The 17,983-nt window shown below is 45.1% G+C and overlaps 1 protein-coding gene across 5 annotated transcripts in view; it reads left to right on the top strand.

Annotated features, from left to right (window-relative positions):
• The first annotated feature begins 5,404 nt into the window (after window positions 1-5,404).
• Window positions 5,405-17,983, top strand: part of hectd4 (HECT domain containing E3 ubiquitin protein ligase 4) — a 268,113-nt gene continuing 255,534 nt past the window's right edge. For 4 of the 5 annotated variants that reach the window (XM_085961398.1, XM_085961396.1, XM_085961397.1 and 1 more), the window contains exon 1: window positions 5,405-5,924. In XM_085961398.1, coding sequence (XP_085817524.1) covers window positions 5,754-5,924 — 171 coding nt within the window. In that variant the 5' untranslated portion in view covers window positions 5,405-5,753. Of the gene's footprint in view, window positions 5,925-6,045; window positions 6,479-17,983 lie in introns of those variants that run through there. The other variant, XM_085961399.1, reaches the window with a different exon arrangement.

Below are 17,983 nucleotides of genomic sequence, written 5' to 3'. Positions count from 1 at the left end.
TTTTTGATTTGATTGACCTTGTTGAGCCCGCCCAGCGGGCTCAGCAGGCCAATTAAGGGCCACCCGGCAACAGGTGACGTCACAGATTGATATTTCATCTGTCAAGACCTTTTGACAGATGAAATATCAGCGTTTCACAGCTGTTTGAAGCTGTCAAACACTGACAATCTGTACTCTAAGTTAATTCCTTCCTCTCAAGATGATTTAGAGATGTCCCCGGAACAGAAAGCTGAATGCTGCAATTTTTGACAGCTTGCAGCCATTCTGCTTTCTGTGCCGGTGAGATGAGGGACTCCCGAGGTCTGAAGGAAGGAAGGCTGTAAAGGTAAGTAAAGGTATGTAAAACTTCTTTAAACACTTTACAGACACCAAACACACTTACCTTTGCACTCATGCACCCATCCCTCACCTGAACACCGGACATCTCGACCCCTCCAAGCCTTTCATCCCGACGGTCTGCCTCCTCTAACTTGGCGTGGTTTGGAGCCGTCGGGAATCCCACACTTCAACATTAAAAATAGGGATTAGGCTAAAAACTCTCTGTTAACTACCTGTAAACAGGCAGTTAATTGGCACAAATCCCCTTCCCACTTTGGGGAGGCGGGTCCCAGTGCGGGGCGGGTAACCGCCTCCTTTGAAACTGGCATGGAGGCGGGTTGGGGGCGGGATGGGTTCGTGCCCCCCGATTTCGGGATTTTAACCCCCCACACGCCTCCAATCCCGCCTCCACCGTCCAATGAAAATCCTGCCCACAGAGTCATAACGGCACAGAATGAGGCCATTCGGTCTATTGAGTCCGTGCCGGCTCTGTGTAGAGCAATCCAGTCAGTCCCATTCCCCCGCTCTATCCCCGTAGCCCTGCAAGTTTATTTCCCTCAAGTGCCTATCCAGTCTCCCCTAGAAAACATTGAGTGTCTCCGCTTCCAGCACTTCCCTCGGCAGTGAGTTCCAGATCCTCACCACTCGCTGCGTAAAAGTTTTCCCTCACATCCCCCCTGTATCTCTTGCCCAAAACCTTAAATCTGCGTCCCCTAGTCTTTGTACCATCAACTAGTGGGAACAGCCTTTCCCTGTCTAGCCTATCCAAACCCATCATAATCTTGTACCCCTCTATCAAATCACCCCTCAACCTCCTTTGCTCTAATGAAAACAAATTCAGCTTCTCCAACCTGCCCTTGTAACTAAGATCCCCCATCCCCGGAACCATTCTGGTAAATCCCCTCTGCACCCTCTCAAGGGCCTTCACATCCTTCCTAAAGTGTGGTGACCAGAACTGGACGCAATACTCCAGTTGTAGCCTAACCAGCACTTTATAAAGGTTCAGCATAACTTCTCTACTTTTGTACTCAATACCTCTATTTATGAAGCCCAAGATCCCATATGCTTTGTTAACCACTCTCTCAGTATGTCCTGCCACCTTCAGGGACCCATGCACATTAGCTCCCAGGTTCCTCTGTCGCTGCACACTCTTTAAAACTGTGCCATTAAGTGTAATATGCCTCTCCCTGTTCCTTCTGCCAAAATGCATCAGCTCACACTTCTCTGTATTAAATTCCATCAGCCACTTGTCTGCCCATTCCACATTTCCATTATTCTCACAACATCATATTGCCACACAGCTAATTGTGCTTGTAGCTCACCAACTTTATTCATCACACTTTGTGCATTTACGTACATGCATTCTAAACCCATTTTTGAATTTTTCGCAGACTTTCTTAGTCTGCTCCTATCTAATATGGTACTACTACCGCCTTTAGTACTATCTTCTCTAGTACTATCCAACACACTCACTCTTTTATGCACTTCATTCCTCTTTTCTACTCCTATAATCCCCCTGCCAAGCTAGTTGAAGCCTGCCCCAACTGCACGAACAAATCTGCCTGTGAGAATATTGGTCCTGGCTCTGTTGAGGTGTAACCCGTCTGGCTTGTACAGGTCCCACCTTCCCCAGAAACGGTCCCAATGCCTCAGGAATCTAAAGCCCTCCCTCCTGCACCATCTCTCCAGCCACGCATTCATCTGTTCTATCCTCCTATTCCTGTACTCACTAGCATGTGGCACCGGGAGTAATCCGGAGATTACTACCTTTTGAGGTCCTGCTTTTTAATCTCTCTCCTAGCTCCCTAAACTCTGCCCGCAGGACCTCATCCCTCTTTCTGCCTATGTCATTGGTACCGATATGGACAACGACCTCTGGCCGCTCAGTGACATCCTTGACCCTGACGCCAGGGAGGCAACATACTATCCACGAGTCATGTCTACGGCCGCAAAAACGCCTGTCTGCTCCCCTAACTATCAAATCCCCTACCACTATTGCTCTTCCATTCTTTTTCCTACCCCCCCCACCCCGTGCAGCTGAGCCACCCGTGGTGCTGTGGACTTGGCTCTGGCTGCACTCCCCAGAGGAACCATCGCCCCCACCAGTACTCAGAACAGAATACTGGTTGGAGAGCGCGATGCATTCTGGGGACTCCTGCACTACCTGCCTGGTACTCCTCTTCTGTCTGGCGGTCACCCATTCCCTCTCTGCCTGCACACTCTTAAGCTGCGGGGTGGCCACCTCTAGAATTGTGCTATCCATGTAACTCTCAGCCTCACGGATGCACTGCAGTGACTCCAGCCGCCTTTCAAGCTCTGAAACCCGGAGCTCGAGTTGCTGTAGCTGGCGACACTTCCCGCACATGTGGTCGTCCAGGCTACGTGAAGCGTCCAGGACTTCGCACATGGCACAGGATGTGCACTCCATGGAACTGGGCTGCCCTGCCATGTCTCTATTTAATAGACTAAGAACTAACCCTGCAGAAATAAACTTAAAACTTAGCAAAAAACATTCCCCAGCTGCTCACCAATCAGCTACTAACTAGCTTAGCAGAAATAAACTTATAAACTTAAAGAAATACACTCACAAGCTACTCACCAATCAGCTCCTTCCCTTGTGCCAATGTCACTTTTTTTACTCTGACGTTACTTTTTCAAAAACTGCCTCTGTTGAGTTGCTGCCGCTCCTTTTAACTGCTCCGCTCTCGCTGTGCTCCCTCCAGGTCCGCTCCTTCCGGTCTCGGGCTCCTGCCACTCGGGAATGCGCCTTTTAACTGCTCCGCTCTCGCTGTGCTCCCTCCAGGTCTGCTCCTTCCGGTCTCGGGCTCCTGCCACTCGGGAATGCTCCTTTTAACTGCTCCGCTCTCGGTGTGCTCCCTCCAGGTCCGCTCCTTCCGGTCTCAGGCTCCTGCCGCTCGGGAATGCTCCTTTTAACTGCTCCACTCTCGCTGTGCTCCCTCCAAGTCCGCTGCTTCCGGTCTTTCCAACTACCTCTTTTGTGTACTCCCATAGCTTCTTGTGGTGTAGATTTTTTCCCCCATTGACCCTGTGGTGCACTGCATTTGCCTATATTTTATTCACCATTGGCCTCTGAAGATTTTCCTTATTGCTTTGTCTTTATGCATTATATTCCCCATTGGTGTATCGCCCGTTGGTCCTCTGGTATATCTTCCATACCTCTTATTGCAATGGATATTGTCCTCTGTGGCATACACCTCTAAGTGCCGCTTTAGTAAATTCCCCATTACCCCATAAAGTATATCTACCAATGCCTGGCAATTCCTCCTACTGTCCCCATTGGTATATACATCTTCTGTTTCCTTCAATGCTGTATTCCCACTATCGCCAATAATATACATTCCTACTATTACCCCTTCAGTAATGTATATTCCTCATATTATCCCTGTTATATTCCTATTTCCCCAATAGTTTATTCTTCCTGTTATCCCTGTATATCCCTGCCATTGCACCAATTTGAGCATTTCCTGCTATTGTCCCCATTAGTCTATGTTCCTGCTGTTGGCCCAATTGTGTATAGTGCTGCTATGTCCCTGCTGGTGTACATTGATGCTGCTGCCCATGGCCATGATTTTTCTGTGTTGTCTCCACTGGGATATATTCCTGCTGTTGCTTCCAGTGTTGTATATTCCTGGCATTGCTGGTGATGTGTATATTCCTAGTGTTATCCCCAGTGCTTATGGGGATTACTATTATTGATTCTCCCCTAGGTGGTGCATATTCCTCTTGGTGATGTCAGAAAAGTATGTGACATTACTGTGGGACCTGATCCTGTTTACAGGAGAATTTTAAAGTTACGAATGCCTTGGTAATGGTGTAAATTCCTTCTATTGTCTCCAACCCCAGCAATGTATATTCCGGATGATGCCCATGGCAGTTTATATTCTTTTATTACCCATGGTGGAATATTCCTATCACCCTTTTCTTGAATCCTCTTCCTTGCGAATTACCTTCTGATGTGCCTCTCTCTCTTGTCAATTGCTTTCTTGTGGATTATCTCTTGGTGTATCAGTTCTCCTTATGGATTGCTCTCTGGTGGCACTTGGTCTTGCTATTGCATCAGGTGGATATCTCTCTCCTGATGGATTGTCTCAGATGTATCTCCCATGGATTGTTATCTTGCATATAGCCCCTCCCCTTGAATTGTCCCTTCTCCATGGATTGCTCCTACTTTCCCAATGGATGGCTCCTGGTGTATAGGTCTCTTTTGCTATGAATTGCCTCCTAGTCTTTGCCCCACTTCCTGGGGATTGGCCCCCTAATTTATGCCCCTTCCCCATGGATTCCTCCTTCCTCCGGTTTATATACCCCTCTACTTTGATTTCCCACCTGGTGTATGTGTCCTGATGCTTCGCCCTCCTGGTGTAGCCCTTTGGTGCAGCGCTCTGCTGGAGTACCCCCTTTGTGTATTACCATATGGATTCCTCTATCTGTTGTATCTCTCACCTGAAAAAATTGCCCTCCTTATGCAGCCAATGGGGTCATTTCTCTCCCCGTTGGTATGGCTGCTCTCCATTAATTTCCTACATTACAACAGTGACTACACTACAAAAAGTACTTAATTGGCTGTAAAGCGCTTTGGGACATCCGTGGCCGTGAAAGGCGCTACATAAATGCAAGTATTTATTTTTTCTCTTAGTCTACACTCAAAACACTCGTTGGATTTTCCCATGTGATGCCCTGCCCACCATGGATTGCCTCCCTTCCTTCCATCCAGCCATATAACCCTGCACCATGGCTTGTGCATTGAGTGTAGCCCACCTTCCCTCAATGGATGATGATGCCCACCTTGATGGAACAACCATCACTGGCCAGCGCCCCCTACTGGTCCGGCAGCCCCACCGCCATGGATTGTCTGCCTCCCTTCCTTCCATCCAACCATATAACCCTGCCCCATGGCTTGTATATTGGGTGTAGCCCACCTTCCCTCAATGGATGATGATGCCCACCTTGGTAGAACAGCCCTCACCGGCCAGCGCCCCCTACCGGACCGGCAGGCCCGCCGCCGTGGATTGCCCGCTGTACGCGCCGCCGTGCGTGATGCGTTGCATTTTGGGGATTGTCCCTCATCTGTCCAATATGGCGTCAGTGTGAGCGCTGATGGCTGCTGGTGTGAAGCGGCGTCGGCCGGACTGTCAGTGAGTGAGGCACTAAGACCCAGCCCCGTACCAACGGCCGGCCGGCTGCAACCCTCTCCTCCCCCGCCTTCTCTGCAGTTTTTCTCGGAGGGGTTGACGGTGTTGAGCTTCCCTCCCCCCGCCCCCCCACCACCAACCCGCCCTCTCCCTGGTTTATTTTCCCTGATTATTATTTTTTTCCCCTTTGCCGGGGGAGGGGGATAAGGAGAGCGGCGGGTTGGAATGGCGGCGTGAGGCGGCAGCGCGCTGTCCGTGTGTTGGCGCCGGCCCTCGGGAGCCATGGCGGCGGCGGCTGCAGCGGCAGCGGCGGCCGCGGCCGACTCGGCCCAGTGGCTCTCGGTGAAAGAGGAGACGCTTTTCCTGCACGACGGGCTGATCAGAGTGACCGACCTGGTGGAGCTGCCAACTGAGATCGGGGTTTCAGCCGAGCCCGGGGAGAGCGAGCAGGAGGTGAGGCCCTCGCTGACCTGTAAATTCTTGCCTGTGTGTTTGTGTGTGTGTGTTTAACGCGGAGCCGCCACCGGGGGAGGGAGGGAGGGATGATGCGAGGCAACAATCCGCCGACAGACCCTCCCTGCTCGGCCCGAGGTACCAACTGTTCTCGGCCTTTGACGCAGTCTGGCGGCTGCAAGCAAAATGGGAGACAATTATTAAAATGAATAAAAACGTTGCCGTGGAGCTTTAATCCGAATGTCACATTACCTAATCCTGGTCTGAGGGATTAATTGCGGTCGGGACGTTTTAGCCCGTCTCCCACCGTGCGAGCGAGGTGTAATCATTTATTCTGAGTCACTCTGGGAAGCAGGAGCCCGAGTGAGTGGCTTTAATGCGGTTGACAGACCCCCGCCCCTTTATTCCCTTCAATCCCTTGGAGCGACTGAGACCGGACTCGTGCTGACCGAGTCCCCTCCCCAAGGTAAAAGTGATTTAGAGGATGGGGAATAACACACGGTCTAGATAATGAGAGGCTGCGGGGCTTCGGCAACATGGAGCAGAGCGAACAGGTCAGAGCATCTCCAATGTGTGAAAAAGAAAATGTTTATCTATCTATATCTATCCAGGGTCACAGTTGTAACTCGTGGATATCTTGACTCTAAAAATAAATTTTATCTGAAATGCAGGTTTTTAATCGCATTGATCAATCGCTCTGTTTATGCATTTATTTATGTGTATATGTTTTGCGATTTTCTCTTGCTCATCTTTCTGTCCCATAAGCTTTTTAGATGACTGGATGTAGGGGGAATTGTCCGTGCCGTTGCGTGGCCAAGGGTAATCTGGAGTGGAATATAGGGAGTTTGAGAAGAAGACCTAAAATGTGTTTATGGAATTAAATAGTTGGTTGATTGCTTGATCCGAGGTTGGGGTTTAATCCGCGAGAGGGTTATAAAATTTTAAAAAAGCAAAATTGAAAGCCATTTAAAAACGCGCTTATTTTGCTTTTGGTAATGGTTTTGAGGATTCATCAGATGGGGGTGGGTTAGAAATAAAATAATCGAATACCGTGAATGTAGTCGTGATCGATTTGCATGATTTTAACATGAACGGGATATAATTGGCGAGAAATAGATTACATTATTAAAATAAATAAAACCAATTTATCACTGAGTTGAACTTGGCTCAGTGCAGTGTCAGTGTTGTGGTCAGATGACTAAGAACAGTGGAGAACAAGAAGTGAAAGTATTTATGTAAACCTTACTACAAACAAAACAAACAGAAGGGATGCTGCAAAGGACTATGCAAACCAAGAGACAGAAGATAGTTGTTGTAAAGGTTGTATGAAAGGAATTGTAAAATAGTAAAGGAACTGATTAACTTGAACAAGAATAAAGCTGAAAAAGATGAAAAAAATCCATGCAGCTGTGATAAATATCTGGCTAAAATTGCACTTGAACTGTGTGCAATATGAATAAATATTAATTTAATTTTTTTTAATTTTTGCCGATTGTTTTGAAAGCGGAATTGTATTGGTGAACAAAAAAGTTAAATGTGGCCATCTATAACAAGCCTATACTAAGCAATTACTGAGCAGGCTGTCCCGGTGAAAAGGTATTGTTGCTTTTAATGTCACTTGGTGAGGAAGGGTGGATCGTAGGTATTATCGAGTGTAGTATCAATCTGTCCGAGAATCCCAAAACTTAAATGTCTCCTTCAACAGATCAGTTGACGAATGTGCTATCCAGTTTGGAATTGAGCTGCACAGATCAGGAAGATCACATGTTCAGTTTCAGTCTGTGTTGTTCATTCTCGATTAGGGTGTTCTAATTTGCTTCGACATTCTTTGGCTGGGCAGGAGAAGGAATATCGGCCAGGGCCCTCTGCTGAAACATGTGCCCATATGTATCTTTTTGAGGACACAATCAAACTCTACTATGTTGCCTCCCGATGTTGCATAACCTGCTGATGCTTACTAGCTCCACTCCCATTGAAGAATGGCGTTTACATCACTGACCTCCTTCTGCGCTGCAAGGTTCTTTCAGCCCGTCGCGCCTGTGCTGGCGCAGGTGGATTGCTGGCACCCACAGAGCCATGCCACAGCTTGAGTCAGCACCTTTAGGGAAGCAACGGAGGCAAAACAGTCAATAAAAAATAAACACAAGTATGGTTGTCACCTTGCTAGGAGGAAGGTGCATTTTCATGATCTGTTGAGCTCTCATTAGCAGATGGAAATCGTGAGGAGGTGCATTAGAATAACAAGGCTAGAACTGGCTGTTCTGATTTACATGAATCCTTTTCTCTGCTTGATAAATATTTAAAGAAATGCTGACTAGTGTTGCCACTGAGGTTATTTCAGGATTGCCTGTCATCTTATGTTTCTTGAACCCCCCCCCCCCCCCCAAAAAAAAACGTTTTTCTGTATTCCTAGATGATCAACACAAGTGTTTCCCCGCTCTTTTCTTCCCCAAGAATTTCCTCCCCTCACTTTCTCGCCTAAAAGCAATGATTTTTTTTTTAACTTGGGTACAATTCCATTGCTGCCATTTGCTGTCTGGTACCTTTCACAAAGGCCATTTCTTCATTTGTGAACCCAGGCAGCAAGTGCTAGCTGGTTACAGTGGGGTTATCAGAAGTCGGGTTCCACAGCTCTGCTACCATAAAGACATTTTAATACAGTAAATGAAAAAGATGTTGAGAAGTTGATGTTTCTGGTTCATCCTGTTTGTTCTGTATAGAGTTAAATAGAATTTAATCTTTGCTGTCCTCGTGCAATTCGTTGAATTAGATTATTCCAGATATATAATGGTTGTGGGTGAAATTTCCTGTTCAACCTTCATATATTTGCATAAAGTATTCTTTGACAGTTTTGACCAAATGACCCGTGTACAAGTGCCTTTAATGAAAACTATTACATCCAGAAAAATGGAACCGTAGAGCATTCCTTGCTGGAGGACGGCATTATAATTTCGGCACCAAGGTATCATCAGACTTGGATTGATTTGTTCATTCTGATGAGCATTTCTGTAAGTCTGTCCTGTAACATCTATCACTAGAAATGAGTTTCAAAATTGAACAATTTCTTAATATCTAATTTGTCAGAATATATTGGTGTAGAGATGGTATTGCTGTGCTTTGAAGTGGAAGGGTGTAGGCGTCATCCTGTTCATCGAATCATAGAAACTTGCAGCACAGAAGGCGGCCATTCGGCCCATCGTGCCTGTGCCGGCTCTTTGAAAGAGCAGTTTTGCTTAGTCCCACATCCCTGTTTTTTGTCCGTAACCCTGCAGGTTCTTCACCTTAAAGAAGCTGTCCCGCACCCTTTTAAAATGATTTATAGAATCGGGTTCCACCACCTTTTCAGATAAAGCATTCCAGATCCCAACAACTCTGAGTGATAACATTTCTCCTCATCTCCCCTCTAGGTCTTTGGCAATGATTTTAAATCTATGACCTCTGGTTAATGACCCACTCACCAGAGGGAATAATTTTTCTCTCTCTCCTCTATCAATACCTCATCATCTTGAAAACCTCGATCAGGTCACCTCTTAACCTTCTCTGTTCCAAGGAGAACAATCCTAACTTTTCCAACCTCTCCTCATAACTGAAGTCCCTTATCCCTGGTAACATCCTGGTAAAAAAATTCCCCTATACCTTTTCTAAGGCCTTTACATCTTTACTGAAGTGTGTTGCCCAGAATTGCCCACAATACTCCAGCTGAGGCCTAACCAGTGATTTATAAAGTTCTAGCCTGATCTCTTTGCCTTTACATGCTATTCCTCGGTTTATAAATCCAAGTAATCCCTATATGTTTTTAACCACCTTTCTCCATGTGATAAATATCTGGCCATGGTGTTGTTTGCTGGGGTAGTGATCAGAGGTTTTTCTGGCCCTTTTTAAAGGGTGAATTTTAGTGATGAGTTGCTCTGGGGTGCACTTGCACACCCATTTACAGCTGGGCAAAGGATGATAAGGCATGAGTGGAGATTGGTATGTTCCTTTGGTCTCCAAGTGGTGCAAATGAATTTACTGGGGAAGAGAATGCGATTTAAAAAAAAAAAAAAAAATCGCTTCCTCTTGTCCTAAAGCTTGTAATTGCAGCTGCTGGTTGCATAAGTGGTAGCCCCCCCCAATATCTGATCAGCGGTTGTTCAAAGTGGGGGGGGGGGGGGAAGAGAAGGGGCGGGTAGGGGGAAGTGAGAGGGGGGGTAGAGGAAGGGGGAGGGAGAGAGCGAAGGTTTGCAGTTGCCCCAGCTGCAAATGCTGACTATCCACAGACAGTGATTGAACTTATGACGCTCCATGTCGTGTGACTGTCCTATTGTGTGAGGCATTTACCCAGTGAACCATCTGTTGATGAGGAAATATTCTTTTAAGTGAGAGGGGACAGGAGGGAAGTGAAGAGAAAGCTGCTGTCTGCATTTAGTGTATGTACAGATAGAGGTTCAGGGATTCCAAAAAGAAGAAACTGCTGAGTGCTGACCCATTTATAATGTACCAAGCAGTGGACTATCTGCAGTATTTCTAAGTAATGCAAATGATTGGCTGTAGTTCTGCTGCTTAATGGCATTTCTGAGTGAGGAAAATAAGACTTCCATGCATGTCAGCTCTTTTCCATCATTGGAAATTTGATGGTAGTTCAGTTGGCTACCCGAGTCAACCAAAGTTTGTACGTTTTAAAAGTTGGTTGCATCCAGTGTAGGGTGGACAGCATGAGATTGCCCCATCACTGCAACTGCCAAACTGCTGATAGCAGTGTTAGACTATATTTGGCTGAAGTCGGATGCAAAGGTCCATGCTGCACCAGTGCCAAACGCTGTGTATAATGCAATGTATGATATACATTGTATGGTTCCTCAGATGTCTTGAGTGTATATCCATTGAGTAGTTGAGCCACACACATCAAGAAGGTCCCAGCTTTGATCCTTGGTCTGTGCTGAATTAGCTTTGGCAGGACAGTGGTAAAGATGCAATAATTGGTTCAGTGCTCATGATTTCATTTAACTGCCTTAATGCTAAGATTGCTGAGAGACCAATGATGTGTCATTTATTTGGTATTTTATTCTGAGCTAGCACTTTTGGTTGGGGGGGAGGGAGGGGTTCCATTAATTGTCGGGGGAAATTTTTATGCATTTGTGAGTGCTTGAAGGGACAACAGCTTGTTGTTAGTAAGCTTGCCCCGATTCGGAAGGTTGTGGGTTCAAGTCCCATTCCAGAGACTTGAGCACCAAATTCTAGGCTGACACTCCAGTGCAGTGCTGAGGGAGTGCTGCACTGTATGAAGGTGTGTCTTCTGGATGAGACCTTAAACTGAAGCCCTTCAGGTGGGCGCAAAAGATCTCGTGGCACTATTTCAAAGAGTAGGGAAGTTATCCCCGGTATCCTGGCCAATATTTATCCCTCAATTAACATCACTAAAACAAATGTCATTATCACATTGCTGGTTGTGAGACCTTGTGTGCAATTTTGGTTGCCGTGTTTCCTACATTATAACAGTGATTACACTTCAAAGGTACTTAATTGGCTGTAAAGCGATTTGGGGCATCCTGTGGTTGTGAAAGGTGCTATATAAATGCAGGTCTTTACGATTAGTATTTGGTCCTTCTTTGAAGAGTGATCTAGTTTCAGAAGGGAAGGCATGGAACAAGTGATATCCTGAACTTTAGTGTCCCTCAAACCTGCTCCACCATTCAGTCAGATCGTGGCTGATCTGTACCTCAACTCCATTTACCCGCCTTTGACCCATATCCGTTGGTGGACAGAAAGCAGAGAGCTGGAATAAACGGGTCGTTTTCCGAGTGGCAGGCAGTGACTAGTGGGGTACCGCAAGGATTGGTCCTAGGACCCCAGCTGTTCACAATATATATTAATGATCTAGACGAGGGAATTGGATGTAATATCTCCAAATTTGCAGACAACACAAAGCTGGGTGGGAGGGTATGCTGTGAGGAGGATGTCGTGAAACTCCAGTACGATTTGGACAGGTTGGGTGATTGGGCAGAAACATGGCAAATGCACTATAATGTGGATAAATGTGAGGTTATCCACTTTGGTGGCAAAAACAGGAAGGCAGATTATTATTTGAATGGCAATAGATTGGGAGAAGGGGAAGTGCAAAGAGACCTGGGTGTTCTTGTGCATCAGTCGCTGAAGGTAAGCATGCAGGTGCAGCAGGCGGTTAAGAAGGCAAATGGTGTGTTGGCCTTCGTAGCAAGAGGGTTCGAGTACAAGAACAAGGATGTCTTGCTGCAGTTATACAGGGCCTTGGTGAGACCACACCTTGAGTATTGTGTGCAGTTTTGGTCGCCTTACCTGAGGAAGGACGTTCTTGCCATGGAAGGAGTGCAGCGAAGATTCACCAGGCTGATACCTGGGATGGCAGGAATGACGTATGAGGAGAGATTGTGTCGATTGGGCTTGTTCTCACTGGAGTTTAGAAGATTGAGAGGGGATCTCATCGAAACCTATAAAATTCTGTCAGGCCTGGACAGACTAGATGCAGGAAGGATGTTTCTGATGGCTGGGGAGTCCAGAACCAGGGGTCATAGACTAAGGATAAGGGGTAAGCCATTTAGGACTGAAATGAAGAGGAATTTCTTCACCCAGAGAGTGGTGAACCTGTGGAATTCTCTGCCACAGAGGGTGGTGGAGGCCAGTTCATTAAGTATATTCAAGAAAGAGTTGGATATATTTCTTAAGGCTAAAGGGATCAAGGGATAGGGGGAGAAGGCAAGGACAGGGTACTGAATTTGGATGATCAGCCATGATCTCATCAAATGGCGGAGCAGGCTCGAAGGGCCGAATGGCCTACTCCTGCTCCTATCTTCTATGTTTCTATGATACCTTTGCCGAATAAAAATCTGCCGATTTCAGTCTTGAAAATTTCAATTGTCCCAGCATTTACAGCCTTTTGGGAAAGAGACTTCCAGATTTCCACTACCCTTTGTGTGGGGGGGTGGAGGGAAGTACATTCTGATTTCAGTCCTGGATGGCCTAGCTCTAATTTTAAGGTAAAATAAAAACAGAAAATGCTGGAAATACTCGGCAGGTCAGGCAGCATCCGGAGAGAGAAACAAAGTTAACGTTTCAGGTCGATGACCTTTCATCAGAACTGTCTGATCTAATTTCAAGGTTGTGCCTTTCAGTGAATACACAAACTCGTGTAGCAGCTTAGGAAGAGTGATCCTGCTGGGGACAAAGCAAAGGATAACAAGACCAAAGAACAAAGCCACTAAGCTTTTAGCAATTGTTAAATGACAGGGTGAGGTTTTCTTGACTAGTAATCAAGGGGATAAGGCCCATTTAGAGATTGAATCCAAGTGAGGCTACAGCAATAAAGGGCAGCCAGCAGCCAACATTTTTAAGTTGACAAAATTTAAATAAGCATTTGCAAGGTCACAGTTACACTACTGTGTGCAGCTTTAGGCACTCCATTATAGAAAGGACATTAAAACCACAGTGTGTACAAGGCAGCCACTTTGTGGTCCCAGAAACAGCAATGAGATAATGACCAGATAATTTTTTCTCGTGGTGTTGGTTGAAGGATAAATATTGGCCAGGACACCGGGAGAATTCGCCAGCCCTTCTTCAAATAGTGCCATGGGATCTTTTGCATCCGTCTGAGGGGGCAAACAGGGCCTCGGTTTAACATCTCATCCAAAAGACGACACCTCTGACAGTGCAGCACTCCCTCAGTACTGCACTGAAGTGTCAGCCTAGATGATGTTCTCAAGTCTCTGGAGTGGGACTTGAACCCACAACCTTCTGACTGAGTTTGGAGCTGATAAAGGCATGGATGAGAGTTTCAGCAGAAGATGGGCTGAAGTCGGGATGGAAGCGGGCAATGAAAAGCCATCCAGCAATTGAGAAGCAAGGATTAAGTAACCTGCTCCCAGGTCTCCCTCGCACAAGGAGGCTCAGCTGTGCTGAAGAACTTTGTGTACATTGAGTCATGGGTTTTATGCCATGTCTTGTTCCATGCCGCACTGTACTTGGTATTTGGTTTGGTCTTGTACAGCGTACTTATTATAAGTTTAGCGTTGGTGCGAAGCACTTTTGGTTGCGCCAATGCTAAAATTGTGGAGTGTTTATTGGGTGTTGAAGCCTGGTGACTCCAAAGTAACACGTGCTACCTGCATCAGTCTCACTGTTGGTTTCAGTGTTGGGTCAGGCCCTGACTCTGGACTCGGATGGCAATTGCACTTTGGCTATAGTGTTAATGTGAAGCAACACTGCTTTTCACTAACTCTACAGTTGCAGTGTAAATGCACCCAAAATGTCTTGAAGCAGAAGTTGGAGCTCCTGTTTCAATTATTTTACTGGTTTGACACTTTAATAGTGAGTACTGATGTCATCAAGGAATTGTGTGGGTGAGGAAGACGCTGTCCTCGCCTTTGTGAGCGAGTGGAATGTAATGTGTATTGAACCTGAGGGTCTTGCTGGGTTAATTGATGCTGTTGTTGACTTCCATCACGTTGTGTGAATAGCTTCTCCCAGCTAGTTCTCAATGTTGCAAATATTCAACATTTAAAGAAAAATCGATTTAAAACTTATTCTTTTCCTAATGCTGCAATTGTACATAGTTTTACGATTGTTTTCTTTGGTGGTCCAAAATTTGGACATCAGGTTCCTTACCTGGGCTTTCTATAAACTGCTGAAGATATTTGGAATCTTTGTTTTGTGGTGAAAGTGTCTGCTAATGTACTTCCTCATATTAGTAATTAGTATGCTGTCACTTTGTTAGAGCCTAACAACCATAGGAAGTCCCAAAAGTGGTTATTATAGAAGAGTTTCAACATATTATTGCGTGTTTATTTCCTTTTATTAGTATTGCTAAGTTATAATGTAAGCTGCTCTTTATGGAGATACTAAATAAGAATCTTGAGTAAATACATGCCTTGGTTTTGTTAGTTACTTCTGTGCATGCAGTTCAAAAACCAGAGCAAATTCTGGCTTTATACCGAATTGTCTCAAACTTGAATAAGAATGCACTTTCATTAAATACTTCCAATTTCAGTTTTTAATTGAATAGCGGTACTGTGCTAACTCAAGTGAGTCTCTCTATATTGCATGTACAAATGTACTGCCCCTGTGAGCAGCGTGCATGTTGAGTAGATGCAATGTTGTCATTGATCTGTAATTTTGAGTATCCAGTACAGCTGAGTAGCAAAATTGAAGTAATTCTATTGAGCCTGGCCAAGTATATAGTTAATTTCCAAGCAGGGTTTATAATTATCTAAATATTGAATTGTATTGCAGAGGTAGCAATATTTTAATTTCTGACATGAGAATTGCTTGGCTTGTTAAATTGTTTTTTTTGAATCCCTAAACCTCTGAAGCTCTTGTTTATGTAGAATGATGCTACTTTCTGCAATAGAGAGACTGTTGTCTCTGGTGTCATTAGGCCGTTATTAGACCGTGAACAGAGTTACCTCTTGTGCTACTTGAAGACTGTGCAAAGAAAACTGGCTGAATTGTGTTATACATGTATATGATTAAATTTGTCTCGTGGGTGACCAGTAGCTCTGATGTAGTGTTGAATTTTGATCGCACTTCAAAACCCAGTCTCTTAACATTCTCACCCTTGTGTTCAAATCCCTCCATGGCCTCACCCCTCCCAATCTCTGTAACCTCCTCCAGCCCTATAATCCTCAGAGCGCTGCGTTCCTCCAATTCTGGCCTGTTGTCCATCCCCCACTTCCTTCACCCCACCATTGACGGCCATCCCTTCAGCCGTCTAAGCTCTGGAATTCAGCAAACCTCTCTGCCTCTCCTCCTTTTAAAGACACTCCTTAAAACCCACCTCTTTCACCGAGCGTTTGGTCACCTTCCCTACTGTCTCTGTCTTTGGCTCGGTGCCAATATTTGTCAGATTACGTTCCTGTGAAGCACCTTGGGATGTTTTACTACGTTAAAGGCGCTGTATAAATATAAGTTGTTAAAGGCGCTATATAAATACAAGTTGTTGTGGTCCATTTACAGTGCCACTGATGGCCCCAATTTCAGTAGCTGCACTGTAAAGTGAATGGGGCAGTACTGAAGCTAACCTATAGGTCTGACTCTACCCCCGGTAGCAAATGTAAGTGCTGCCTGGACTGAGTGTTCAAACTGCCTGTACAGACCAGTGATGCAATTTCCAGATTGTTGACTTGTACAAATCTTTGCCAGTCATTGGGGAAGACCTTGCAGTCCAAGATGCGGTCGTAAAATGTGACTCAATGCTGCCTGTTTTATAAAAAAAAAATAAAAAAAAAAAAATAATAATTCTGGTGCAATGTAGATAGTGATTCCACAACATTGCGAACCTAGAGACATACAAAACCACTACTTCTTGTAGGAGCTCGAATATAAAGATGCTTTTGATTGACACTAATACTCTTCTACTCTGTGGAGCAGATTTCAGTGGGTCTCAGCTGGGCTAAGAAATGCAGAATATTTCTTGGTGCCAGAGTGTTCAACAAAATTTGACAGGGGCGCATCTCCCTGTGAAAGCAGCACTCTTGTAAGGTGATATGATATTGATAACGCAGATGGCAACTGTGACTCACTTAATAGCCTGTCATTATACATCAGTCTTATACCAACAACAGGAAATGTGGACATAAGTAGCAGGTTATTCAGTATGTGAAAGATGGGTTCAAGTTGCAAGTAAGGTCCTTTCAAATGTTAACTGATTTTTTTAATGTAGATTCCCAGGTGTTTCTGGTCATGATGAAATAGATTTGAATTGAAAATGACAGTAATGGCGATCATCTAGGCTTTGTAAAATTAGAGGGTCTTCATTGCTGTGCTCAAATATTATTGGTACCAAGCTCACCATTGCTGTGTTCAGCTACAGTGGTAAATATTGCCCCAGGACTGAAATTGAGATGCTGAAAGTGCATATTTTGAACCTTTTAGAAGCTATTAAGCAGTAGTGTCTGGGTCAATACTGGAGTGGATGTCACTAAAAGTGTATATCTGATATGGGAGTAATCTGCTTTATTGGGTACAATTTCAAAGCCCAGAATGATTGACCATTTTGAAGATGGGGCTTAGCTCTTTCACTCTTCTAGTCTCCCTCTAGAGATTAACCAAGAATGTAGGACATCATTGCTTAAATGCCAGTGAAGACCATCTTTTTAAAATTTATTTGAAGTGAATTGGCAAATGGTTTAATTTGGGCGAAGAATCTACTTTGAGAGGAAAAGTTATTATTGATGTTCATGATTGTCATACTTTTACACTCAAAGCTGCAGCTAAAGTTAAGATAGACGAGTTTAAAAAAAAAAAAAAAAAAAATCTCTGCCCAGTAATGAGATTTTATTTGCCCACTCCTGGTGTCTTTGAATTCTCTGACAGTGCAGTAACCCGAACACAGCTTTCTATCCTTTTATGCTAACCCTCTATCCTTGTTACAGTATGGGCTTGCTCCCAAAAATTTGCTGTTTCCATAAACATACCAAGTCGTCTGTGCTGTAACTGGTCTTGACTTTGAAGTTAAAGTAGGCCCATTTACTGATCAGTTTCTTCATCAAACAATAGCAACAACTTGCATTTATATAGTGTCTTTATTGTAGAAAAATATTCCCAAGGCACTTGTGTAAGCAGATAAAAATGGACACCGAGCCAAAGAAGGAGATGGAGGGGTGACTTCTCAGAGGTTAAGGAGGGTCTTGAAGAAGGAGATGGAGGTGTTCCAGAGCATGGTGCCTAGATGGCTGACGGCAAGGCTGCCAATGGTGGGGTGAAGGCATGGGCTTGCACAAGAGGCCAGAGTCAGAAATGGACAGTTCAAGAGGAGGGAGGGAAGGATTTTGTAGGGTTGGATGAGGTTACAGAGAGAGGGAGGGGCAAGGCCATGAAGGGATTTAAACAAATAGAAAAAAAAACTTGCATTACATAGCACGTTATGTCCTCAGGACGTCCCAGTGCATTTTACAGCCAATGAAGTGAAGTGGAGTCACGGTTATGTCGGCAAATGTGGAAGCTAATTTGCCTTAATGTCTCGACCTGTGATGGCAGTTTCCATATGTGAATGATGGGCGAGAATATTATTGGGATCTGCTGTGATTCCCTACATGAATGAATAGCCTGCT

Source organism: Somniosus microcephalus, chromosome 19, assembly GCF_052327205.1.
Source record: "Somniosus microcephalus isolate GS21.2 chromosome 19, FLI_Smic_1.0, whole genome shotgun sequence".
Taxonomy (NCBI): domain Eukaryota; kingdom Metazoa; phylum Chordata; class Chondrichthyes; order Squaliformes; family Somniosidae; genus Somniosus; species Somniosus microcephalus.
Note: the sequence above shows the minus strand (reverse complement) of the source record. Positions and strands in the feature narration are given on the sequence as shown.